Genomic DNA, 12729 nt, shown 5'->3' on the forward strand with positions numbered 1-12729 from the left:
TCAAAATTGTCCTATATTTTATATTAATTTATGAGCTCATTTTTGAAAACATGCTTAGTGCTACAGTGTTTGACATTATCTCTTTTCTTACAGGAAACAGGAAACATTCAAGTTGGATTTTTAAATCATTGCAAGTTAATGATGGACCAGAAATTATAGAGTGTAATCCTGAATGAAAGACTTCAGTTTTTTTTTTTTTTGCTCTCCAAATAACAGAGGAAAGAAGATATATCTGCCATACTAAACTCTTATCTAGAATAAAATATTCATAATAAGAAATTATAGGTGGGAAATTTTATTTGGCTCTTAGTGTACCTAATTGAAAGGAATCATCACATTTCTCAAAAGAACTTGTTTAGAACTGAGATTGTTTCAACAGTCAGTCATTTTCTAGAAATCTTGCCATGATCAGCAGGGAGGAGAAACAGCAGTAGCTGAAAACTGCATCCATCAGGATGACTTCTGAAGAAATGGCAGCTTCCGTTCTCAACCCTGTGAGTCAGAAAAAAGTGGTGCCTGCCCAGTCAGCCATAGATGAAAATAGTGAAAAGGTCTCTGACATCAGTATTCCAAAGACTCATACTGTCAGGCAAGGTGGGCAGACCTCTCATACCATCTCGCAACAGAACAAGCTTCACGAAGAATCTTCCGGAAGCCACTTGCCTAATGTTCTCTCAGTAGCAAGGGAGAAAATGCTGAGTGATGAGAACAGTAATGAAAAGTGCTGGGAGGAAAGTGTGGCAGATTCTGTGAAAAACCTTAACATTAACTGCAACCACATAATGCGAAACCATCAGCGCAGCCTTCCTCAGGGCGGCTTTTATGACAACTCCGTCATGGAGGAAGGCCTCTGTTTGGAAACTGGAATTCCTTCTCCACTGGAAAGAAAGGTGTTCCCTGGACTTAAACTGGAAATAGATCCACCTCCCATGAGCATTAGTCCTTTAGGAAATCACTCTGAGATCATCGAGACCCACGGAATGCAGCCTGACAGCAGCATGGCGGTATTTCATTTTCATTATGAAGTTGACAGAAGAATGTCAGACCCTTTCCACACCCTATCCGAAAGCTTAATTTTGGACGATTGTGGAAATTGCATTCCACTTCCTGGCGGGGGGCAAAAGCAAAATTACGCAGCTTATACTTGTAAACTGATGAAGTTGGCAAAAAGCTGTGATAACAGGAATGGGCAGCTGCAGTGTGAGCATTGGGACACCTTGAATGATAAATACCTGTGCTTTGAGGGCTCTGGCCACAAGGATGACATGCTATGCGCAAGTGATAGCATTGGCAGGGGGAGTTTCACTGACAGTCCACCCACCAAGACTTTTTTGAGCCATTTTGAGGATTTCCCTGATAATTGTGAAGATACAGAAGAAGACTTTTTTAAAAGCAAAAAGGAGCGGTCCACTTTGTTAGTCAGGAGATTTTGCAAAAATGATAGGGAAGTAAAGAAGTCTGTGTATACGGGGACAAGAGCAATCATGAGAACCCTGCCTTCTGGCCACATTGGACTAGTTGCTTGGAGTTATGTTGATCAGAAAAGAAATGGCCTCTTATTGCCTTATGGGGGAGTCACGGAACCTCTGTCCACAGTGGAGATAAGGCACGGTGGGGGCCAATGTGTGTCAGAAGCCCTGTGGTATACGGTAAGAGTTCAAGTTTCTTTCATACTTTCTTTAAACTTGATCTTTTCAAAATCCAAATTTCCATCATCTTAATTCATGGAAAATATTAAGACCTGTCAAATTATGATTCTTAGGGGGAGCATTTGTAGCTATTGGAAAACAGATACTCCAATTGATAGCTATTGAGATTGAGTCGACTCTGCAACATTGTAAGTAAGTAACAAAACATGGCAGAATTAGAATTATAATCCAGGCATTTTGCTTTTAGGTAATTTCTCAAAATCCAGAAAGAAATAAAACTCAAAGTGAGCATTTAAAGGAGCAGAAGACTTCTGTTCTTTTCAGTGTCTGTTCATTAGGTCATACCCTTTTGGTGATGTTTATGTTATTTCAGACTTGACTGAGTTAGACATGGTGATTCTAATGCTGGTTACATGTTACAGTTAGTGTTGGGGCCAATCCCAGTCCCTTTGAATCAGAAGTGCTGGGGTTGGTAGAGCTTGAATATTTATTCAAAGTTCCCTTAATGATTCTATGGGTTCTAAGGAGTTGAGAACTGTTGACTAGGAGTTTGAACTGAGCTCTTAGCTTTTTGACTGAGAGATTTTAGGAATATTGGCTCTGCCCTGATGCTACTTGGAAGCTCAGGAACAGCAGGGAGCTTGCCCGAGGAGTAAAAGCCTGCAGGCCTGCTCCGCACAGAGGACCACTCACCCAAGCCGGCGTCTACAGATTTGCTTCTGGGGCTCTTCACTGGATCCCACACAAGTCACAGGTGTGGACTGCCTGTCCTGCTCTGTACTATGAGTTGCCCAGCACCTCCCAACTGTGAGATTGCTGCTGAGAGCATCATGATGTCCTGCTTAGAAGTGCTGGTTTCTGTGGACACGTATGCTTAAACGTTGAGACCACACGAGAAATTGAAGCATAATAAAGGGAATGGAAACGGGTTCCTTCAGAACTTTGGTTACAATTTCTCAAGGAGCTTGTGAGTCTGGTGCAAATTTCAGGATAATTCATGGCACGCCAGTGCTTTCTTCCAGTTTACTCCTCTCTGCAGCCCCGTGACTGCTTCTTCTGAGTCATTTATGATCCGTCTTTCAAAACTGCCCTTTTCCTCAGTCATAGGCCCTGGGCTGGTTAATTTTCAATGAATTGAATGGAGGAGGAGATGATGCAAATTCTCTTCTCCCTCCCTAGTCTCTGGAGGTGGGGAGAGTTTGCCATACCTCTGTCAGAGGGACTGCAGGAACTGCCCTTCTATCTGAGACCAGGCTCACAGGGGACTGTGGACATTTTTATTAACCCTTAAGATGCAGCTGTTGGATGGGCTGGCCATCTTCTGTCCAGTCTTAGGGCAGATTTCTGAAAGGGAGAGGTGTACATATGGTGAACATGTACACCACAGCATATCAGGGATCCATAATTTTTGTCTCAAGTATGGTCTTCTCTCCACGTCGCTGTTTAGTTGAGAATGTGGTGGAAATCCTTCTCAAATGTTGCACAGATGAGCTATACCCATGTGCCCTCACCTCCTGTGAATTGCCTTCATCACCTAAAAGGTGTGTATCTGATGATGTGCTCCTGTTCTATTTTCTGATTATTTTATGCATGTCCTTCCTGGTTCACCAGTCAGATTGTAAATTGCTAAGGGCAATAACTGAGCCCTACCTTTTTGCACTCTCTGTAATGCAAACGTAATGCCAAGTATATAGAAAAAGACACGGTTAGAAACAGTTTCTGGAGTTAGTCCACCTGAATTTATAGTGCGATTGACTACTACAATGCATCAAATGAATAAATAAATAGAAGGAAGACCAATAGAGTAGAGGAAGGGGATTGAGGGAGGGAGGACAGGAGGGAAGGGGATAGTACAAGGATTTAAAGGGAGAAAGCTATGTTATATACACATATGAATATGTCAAAATGAACTGCACTGTTTTGTATAACTATAATGCACACGATTTTTTTTCTTTTTTTAGACACCGAAAACAAATTGTAACTGACTCTATCACTGACTGGCAGGTTGCTTAACCTCTGTGTTCCTAGTTACACATACAAACTGTTGGAGGGACCGTAAGAACTGCCCTTCCATCTGAGATAATGGTATTCTTGTGGGTGTTAAATGTTACCTGTCAGCACGAGCAAGTGCTACTGTTCTCTCCCGCCATTCACTACCTGCTGTGTGGTGGTCTCATTCCCAACTCATTCTGCTCTTTGGTGGTATTTCACTCAGGGACTTTTATAATAGTATGAATTTGAATGTGCAGAACCTGCAGATATTCTATACGTTCAATCAAATACAGATTGAAAGTATTTGAAAAAATATCATGTCTGTTCTGAACACCACAGACTTTTCCCTTGTCATTATCACAATACAGTGTGATAACTGTTTGCATAGAACTGATACCATCTTAGTTATTATAAAGAATTTAGAGATCATTTGAAGTATACAGGAGGATATAGATAGGTTATATAAAAATACCACATCATTTTATATGAAGATTTTGGCATCTTCCAGAGGTCCTGGAACCAATTCCCCATGGGTACCAAGGGATGCGTGTATGTCTTAATCTATGATATGGTAGCTTGAATAATCCTTCCCACGTGTCAAAAAAAATGTGTTATTTGTCCAATTAATTCTTTGGCTTCACATTAAAAAAATTTTTCTTGGATGCCTTGGTCAAAATGGCCCAATTAATTTATATTTGCACAGCTGTGCAGTGAAGAATGGATTTGAGCGGAAGACATTAATGAGAATTAATGCATGCTGACTAACTATATTGGTATCCTCCTCCTCCTGCTTATAAAACATGAAAGCCCTGCCCCTTAACCCCTTGACAGTCCTACTCCCTCTCTCTTGCTCTCAATTTATTGGCTCAAAAAGGTGGGGTAATTTGGCAAATGGCTAAAGTCTCCAGGTTAAAAATTGGTTGAGAGTGTTTATCCTTTTAAAAAATTCTCTCCCCATCTGAATTTTGGGGAAGTTCGGAATCCTAGAGTTATCTTGAAGGTAAAGTACAAGGAGTTCCTGCTTCTGCCCTGCCAGACAAGCTCATGTACCCTGAGTTCCACCTGCATCAGAAGGGGGGCCAGGGATGGAAAGGTCAGAAATTCCACCAGCTCTTCTGTTGGTACTTCATGTATTTCCCTGCCTGGATCCACAAGAGGGTTTACTGTACACAGATATGTATATATGGCAAAATAGAAAACATAAGTAATCTTCAGATTGAAATAAAAAAAAGAATAAAAATGAAAAATAAATCAAGAAAATACAGAGAGAAGAATGTAAAAACTGTTTTTTAAAAAATTGGACTCTGGCTGGTGGTGTGGCTCATCGGTAGAGCACTTGCCTAGCATGCATGAGACCAAGTTCAATCCCTGGTACCACAGGGAAAAACAATCAGACTAGGAAACTGTACACTAAAAAGCAGGGTCAAAACCAGCTTCCATATCTTGCTTTCTTCCTTCTAAAAGGTTTCTTCTTCATTCTTTACTATCACACACAGAAAATTAAACTTAAAAGGCAATAACAATTTTTTTGAGCGTTTAACAATATCTTTGTTGGTATAAATATCCTTGATTCTATATTTTATCTCTTTCAAACTGAACTGGATTGAACCATCAGAGGAAGATAATGTCTTTGTTATGTGTAAAGCGACCCATTGATAATAAATTCATCTTCTAATTTGTAAATTTTATGAATGATCAAATATCCAATGAACCTTCTGTCTAATGTTGTAAGAGATGACTGTTGAAATAGTAACATGGCTTGTTTTATGGTCTGGAAATTTGGTTGCCTTGGAGCTCAGGGACAGTTTGGACCTTGAAATAATTAAAATTTCATGGGGTGCTTAGGCGAAGCTGGAAGCCTTTGGTTGGTGAGATGCCAGGCTGCCTCTTCCATTACTGAGGTTCGTGACATGGGTATAGGACGATGCTGGCCCTTCCTGCTGAGCACAGTCAAGGGAATCCAACCCTCACTCATCCCTGTGCAGTTTAGTCACGTCTAGTGCATCAGTGGAAAATGTGACGTGCTGCCCCAAGCCAGCTCTGTGATGATCAGACCACTTTCCTTTACAAACTGCATTGGGACAGTGTAGAATAGACTCACTTCTGCATCTCTGTGGTTGTACCTGTTCTTTGGCTAGGATTTGGTAAGAGATGGAACAAAAACTCCTGACTTCAGACTCTGGTTTGAGGTGATTGCATTCGAGGCCACTACAGCCTTGGGGCAGTATCAACAGCCCCTTCCTCTCCCCTAGATGTTCTGCATAATGGGAATCAGCATCTAGAGAGACCCCATGTCTTAGAATGGTTCATGGTTAGTATGTGGCCAGAAAAGAATCAGAGCCAGAGTATGTAACTGGTCTCATCCACAACCTGCATCCTACAGAGGGACCACCATGGAATGACTCCACACGGTCATGAGTAATAGGAGTTTCCTCTCTGTGGGTGCTGACTCAAGTAGGGCAGACCCCTCAGGGTTTATGGGCATCTTGGGGTGATGGGTAGATTTTGCCCTAGTGACCAAATGATTCAGCTCTCAAGGATTTGAAGCATCAGTGTGGGGTCGGGGTGACCATCCTCTAACCCCCTTGACTAGACCAACTGGTGGACTCATTTTCTGCCTCTGGAGAGGCACACAACACCCAAATGGGGCCCCTTTCAGTGCTTCTTTGTTCTAGCGGCTGACCTGGATACATCCAAAGCCAAACATTAAATATGGGTCCTGCAGAACTCAGTCATGCAAGCCCCCCCTACACTTGGCCCTCTGCCTTGAATCCCAGGCCCTTCCCTGAAACCTTCGGAAAGCACCATAAAGAACTACCTCAGCCTCCAGCAACACAAAGACCTGTGATCACCCTTGAGGGTTAAGGAGTGTCCTTTCTCTGAAGCATAGTAGCATATCTCCTTGGAGGGAGGAGAGATGCTCCAATTTCTTTTTATTCTTTTTTTTAAAAACAATTTTATTGAGATACAGTTCATATACCATACACTCACTCATATAAAGGGTACAGTACGTTCACAGACATGTGCAACCTTCATCGTGGTCCATTTTAGATTCCTTTCATCATCTCTAAAGGAAGCCCAGTGCCCTTTAGCATCCCCTCTCTCCTCCCTGCCTGTTGCCCGCTTCCCAACTCTAAGAAACCTCTAATCTACTTTCTGTTGCAACCAATTTCCCTATTCTGGACTTTCATCTGAATGAACTCATACAGTACATGCTCTTTTGTAACTGGCTTCTTTCACTTAGTGTGATGTTTTCAAGGTTCATGTATGTCGTAGCATGTAGTACTTCATTGTTAGTATGGAATAATATTCCATTGTATGGGTAGAATACATTTTATTTTATTTATCCATTCATCAGTGGCCAGACATTGGGTTGTTTTCAATTTTGGCTATTACGAATGATGACCCTGTGAACTTGCAAGTATAGGTTCTTGTGAGGACATCCATCTCTAATTCTCTTAGGTACATAGCTGGGAGTAGAATTGCTGGGCCTATGATAGCTCTCTGTTTTATCTTTTAGGGAACTGATGGACCATTTTCAAAAACAATGGCACTGTTTTACATTCAGTAATGCATGAGGGTTCCAGTTTTTCCATATCCTGAGCAGCATTTGTTATTGTCTGTGTTTCTGGTTATAACCATCCTAGTGCATATGAAGTGATGTTGTACTGTAGTTTTGATTTGTGTTTTCCTGATGGTTAATGACCTTGAACATCTTTTCATGGGCTTTTTAACCATCTATATTCTTTTCTTTTGAAGAAGTGTCTAGTCAAATCCTTTTCTTTTTTTCTTTTTGTCAGCATTGGGGATCAAACCCAGGGCCTCACACCTGCTAGGCAAGTACTCGACCACTGAGCTACATCCCAGCTCCTTTGCCTATTTTTAAATTGAATTGTCTTTTAATTTTCGAGTTCTTTACATATTCTCGATATAAGTTCATTATCAGATGTAGGGTTTGCAGTGGAGTTTTAGATAAAGGTATAGATAAAATGAATGAAAGTCAAGGAAGTAGCACAGAAGTTTTACAATTTTTGTTTTGTTTTTTTGCAGTGCTGGGGATTGAACCTAGGGCCTTGTGCTTGCAAAGCAAACACTCTATCAACTGAGCTATATCCCCAACCTGAAGTTTTACAATTTTAATTCACAATGAACTTGTTAAACCTGTTCTTTGGACATCAATCTGATTCTCAGTCTTTCTTAAGTTACCCCACAAGGAACAACTTCCTGTTTTTCTTTCTTTTTTCTTTGTGGTATAGGATTGAACCCAGGGCCTCATGTATGCTAGGCAAATGTTCTACCAACTGACCTATATCCCCACTCCTTTTCTAAATTTTACTTCGAGACAGTATCTCACTAAGTTGCTCAGGCTGACCTTAGACTTAGGATCCTCAAGCTTCAACCTGCCGTGTAGCTGGGATATAGGTGTGTGACCCCATGTCCAGAGCAACAACTTTCAATTAAGATTTTCTTTTTTATCTTACTTCTCCTACAAATTATCCCCGGTCTCCAGTTTTCAGTTTTTTCCATTTCTTTCTCCTTCCTTTTGGCCTAAGCTTTTTATTCTATGGATCATTTTTCTTATTATCCAAATTCTGTTCCTCAGACTAGTGGCAGGGAAACACATTTCCAGTCTGTGAACTTGTGCATCACCAGGAAGGCAGCCAGGACTAATGGTTGAGGAGGAGGCCACCACCTCCCGGTAATATACCTCATTATGCACAGGTGCAAGCAGAGTTAGGGCTAGGGGAGATGTGTGAGGCGCCCATTAGGGGAGATGTGAGGTGCACAAAATTTAAGGAGGCACTTAACTCTCGGGTTTCCCAAATGCCTACCCCGTACTCATTAGTGAATGCCTATTTTAATTTTGAGTGCTGGGCAGCTTATGTGTCTCACCCTGGTTCCAGTCCTGGGCACAAGGGTCTAAGAGAGTCTATGGTTTAGAAATGAATATAATCTCCCAAATCTGGAAAGACCTTGACTTGAACCTCCATAGAACTCAACATAGATATTCTTAAAATGCAAGTGAAGAGTGGCTTCTACAGTTTTAAGGAGTTGAAAAGCAAAACAAAAAAAGAATATTTCCACCATTTTTCTGACTCAAAATGCAGTCTGTAAAAATAAAAAAAAAATTTAAAAACTGTAAAAAAAAAAAAAGAACAACTTTACCATCCAGCTCAAGAAGTAGAACAAATAGAACATTAACACTGTCTTGAAGTCACCTGTGTATAATCTCGAATGGCAGCCTCAACCACTATCCTGAATTTTGTGTTTATCAGATTCTTTGCTTTTCTTTGCAACTTCATCACCTACATATGCATCCCTAACATATGCATATAAATGTGGCTTTGTTTATATTTTGTTTTTAATTTTATGTAAAAACCCACTTTTTTTTTCCAATGACTTGTTTTCCTGAGCATGAGATGCATTCATATTAATGTATATAGCTGTAGTTTATTTGTTTCTGACTATTGTATACATGAAAGTTTTATTCTTCCTCCTGTTGATAAACATTTGGGTTGTTTCCAAAACTTTGGAATAATAAAATGTTGTTGCTATGTGAAAAAAAAAAAAAGAATATTTCAAGGCATGTGAAAATTACATGAAATTCAGATATCAGCGATCAAAAGTAAAAGTGGTTGGAACATAGCCACATTTGTTCCTTTATGTGTTGTCTGTCTATAGCTGCTTTCGTGTTGTAATGGTGCAGTTGAGTAGCTGGGACAGACACTTGTGTGATCTGCAAAGAGTCAAATATTTATTATCTGGTCCTGAAGCACAGGTTTGCCTACTCCTGGCTCAGGGACCACTCTCTCTGCCTGGATCACTCCTATCCACTCCTGAGCCTAGTTTCACATGCTGTTAGTGATCCTCCCTGCCAGGCCCCCATTCCCAACCCAGACTCTGAGCCAGAGTTTCTCTGACAGTCAATGCTCAATACATATTTCTTGAATGATTTCCTGAATTATTAATGAAGAAAGGCAGTTTCCAGCCACTCCCGATGTCTCCTTCTCTCCTTCCCAGATCCAGTGCTGTCTTGTTAGCCACACCCCTCTCCCCCTTCCCCTGGAGCTTGGAACCAGCTCTTTTGTGCAATACCTGGGACAGAATCAGATTTCCATTAAAGTTCAAAGGGGTCTTTCCAAGCCTGTGAACCCAGAGATCCATGCTTGTCACCTCTCCAGAGTTGGCCTGAAACACAAAGAAGGGTCATGTTTGTATCTCTTTGTTCCTGGCTCCCCCTTTCAACTGCCTGTAAAGTTTCCAGATGTTTTGTGCTTACAAGGAAAGATGCAAGACTACTTTGTACTGCAGAGGCTAAGAGGAGAGAAGCCCCCTTCTCCTGGAGCACTGTCCTTCAAGCCCCCAGTTCTTACCAGCCCTAGGTTCCATGGGACCAAAGGGAGTCTAGTTTCTGTTTCTCAGTGGTGGCTAGGGATGGGGATGGTGGTAAAGGGATAAGGACAGCCCTTTTAAGTTGGAGGGATCACTGTGGGGATCTGGGAGGTGTTGGACTAATTTCTTCAAACTGACTTTAAGACTCTAAATACTGCCTTGAGACAGCAGTCCTCTCTCCTGAAAAAAAACAAAAAACAAAAAAACCCAAGTACCAATTTCAGCTCTGCCAATAACTGAGTATGTGATCTTGAGTGAGTCACTTAGAGCCTGGGATTTTAGTTCCTTTGAGTATAAAAAGAGTGAGGGCAGACATGAGCCAGACACCGTGAATGCATCTGGCATGTGTGATTTAAGGAATGGCAAATCGCACATGTCATCCTAACTCTAAAAGCCCACCAGCGTGTGACTTCCTGACTTAAATCCTGGCCTTGGATTTTGGATTGAGTCAATATTCTACCTCTCCAGGTAGTGCCTCCTTGAAGTTTGATTTGGAGAGAACCTAGTTGCTCCTGACACCGGATGTTCAAGAAAAGCAGAGGGAAAAGGGCTTCACCATTGGCTAATCCCTGAAATGCCTGTAGCAGGAAGAAGCAATCACTTGGGTGTTCACTGTGTTCCAGGCCTTGTCTTTCCCCTGTCCTTTGGTTCTCGTAGGAACTCTCTAGTAGGCAGGTATTAGTAACATCCCCATCCTTGCATATTCAGTACAAGGAACAGCACGTTCATCAAAGTCACACAGGATTGGGACTTGGACCCAGGTCTGGCTGCCTCCAAAGTCCATGCCCAGAGCCACTCCTCAGAAGTTCCTCGGGAAGGTTCTGATGCAATTCACCCCTATAACTTGGCAGAGATTCTGCTCTCTTATTAAATGTGCAAATGTTGAGCTCTTTCTTTCTTCAAATGTGAGCTGGGTGTGACCTTTGGATGAATGGGAGTCATGGGGGAACAATACCAATTCTTAATGCGAGGGGCGTGTTGGCTATTGAAATGGCTAAGATTTATTTTTATGACTCAGCAGCTAGGGGGGAGGAAACCAAGCCCAAAGGTTTGAATTTTTTACTGAATTGCTGTAATTTAGAAGTACATTTAAGAAGTTTTATAAGTAAGTAAGCAAGAACAAAGTCCAAAGCAAACTGCTCACATCTGAGTCAGAATATATAGCTTATGATCATGCTGAAATGCTCAAAACTATTGGGAACATCATTTAGCATTTTTTTCCATCTTAAAGTGTTCTGTGATCTTCCAGGGTCCTGACCAACTGACCTAGCATGAAAAACATGACTCAGTAGCATTTCTTCCCAGAGTTATGCCATTAAAGATGAAGTTGTCTCCTCCCTCAGAAGGTTAGGGGTGGGAGAAGAACTTGAAACTGGTGTGTATTCAAGCAGTTGACAAATGTTGTAAAATCTCCCTGTGAATATAGCCTTTCTATTCTTCCTCCATGCCCTAAGGATTCAGTGTGGGCCCTGATGGGGGAAAGGGACATAAAATTATTGAAGGGCATAAAAATTCATCCAAAGGCAGCCTCATTTTCTTTCCTAAGTGCTACAAGCATGGAGTCAAACCTCAGTTCTTGGGTTTTCTTTTCAGGGTGCTGGTGTGAAAGAAAGAATAATTTTATTTTCAGTTTAAGATTAGGTCACTCTTCTTACCAACACCTACTTCTCTTCTCCCTCTATTTTAATAGAATAAGGAATCAATTTGTTAGTAGACCATGCTGAGTAGCTTAGCTTCAGAGAGATTTAGCACCAAATTATAAATGGTGACACTTTAATAGTGAGTATGATGTGCCTCGAGAGCCAGCGTGTGGGAGTTTGGCTGTTGGAAAGCCCCATGGCTTCAGTTTTTCCAGATTGTGTACCCTTCCATCAAATAGTAATTCCTGAGCTTTGAAAAACTCTCCTCTAGATCAAGGGAGAAGTTCATCTGAGTTCTAAATTGTTTAATAGCAAATGCATTATTTCTCATTTAATGAGATCCGGAAAATGGTCTCAGGTCCTGGGTGAACTTGCCAGTTCTCCTTGTGATGGCCACAAACTGTAATGATGGTGTGCCTCTGGATTAACTGATATTTTTTTGTGAGGAAAATGCCATTATTATGGCGACCATATTTTCCAAATAAAAAATTGGAACTTTTTATTCAGAGGATAGAAGGGCAGAATATTTAAAATTGAGACTGACCCAAGAAATCCAGAAGGAATGGTGTTGGTAGCTATTGATCACAAAATAAAGGGAAAAGAATGCAAGGAAAGCAAGGAAAGTCTAATTGTTGCTGGAAAGGTCAGAGCCTCAAGATGAACGACTGGATAGTGGTGGCAGAGAACCATTGTCCACACGTAAAAACAACACATCAGGAGCTCAGAGAATCCAGTGAATATTATTCTTAGCGTTTTTGTTAGTCTGTGTTTTTGCCAAATGCATTTGGTAGCTACCATGTCTTGAAAGTGTGAAGGTGATGAAATAGATTTATTTTCTACTCCTGGGCATGCTCAGCTTTTATAAGAATCACCTTGCAAAACTGCCCCCATTTTTCCATTTATGCTGTAATTATGCAAAGTATTTTCATCCTTTGAACTTAGATTGAGATTTTAGAAACAGTCTGTTCAGGCATCCTGGCTAATGTGACTTGGGTCAGAATATCAATACAGAATAGAATTGATTGTATTGGGGGGGTATTATAAGCGACCGAAGG

At 41.2% G+C, this 12729-nt stretch overlaps 1 protein-coding gene across 3 annotated transcripts in view; it reads left to right on the forward strand.

Annotated features, from left to right (window-relative positions):
* Plce1 (phospholipase C epsilon 1) overlaps window positions 1–12729 on the forward strand; it is a 280344-nt gene that overhangs the window by 31358 nt on the left and 236257 nt on the right. For all 3 annotated transcript variants that reach the window (XM_047553007.1, XM_047553006.1, XM_047553008.1), the window contains exon 2: window positions 94–1649. In XM_047553007.1, coding sequence (XP_047408963.1) covers window positions 456–1649 — 1194 coding nt within the window. In that variant the 5' untranslated portion in view covers window positions 94–455. The remainder of the gene's footprint in view (window positions 1–93; window positions 1650–12729) is intronic.

This window comes from Sciurus carolinensis, chromosome 5, assembly GCF_902686445.1.
Source record: "Sciurus carolinensis chromosome 5, mSciCar1.2, whole genome shotgun sequence".
In the NCBI taxonomy this organism is placed as follows: Eukaryota; Metazoa; Chordata; class Mammalia; order Rodentia; family Sciuridae; genus Sciurus; species Sciurus carolinensis.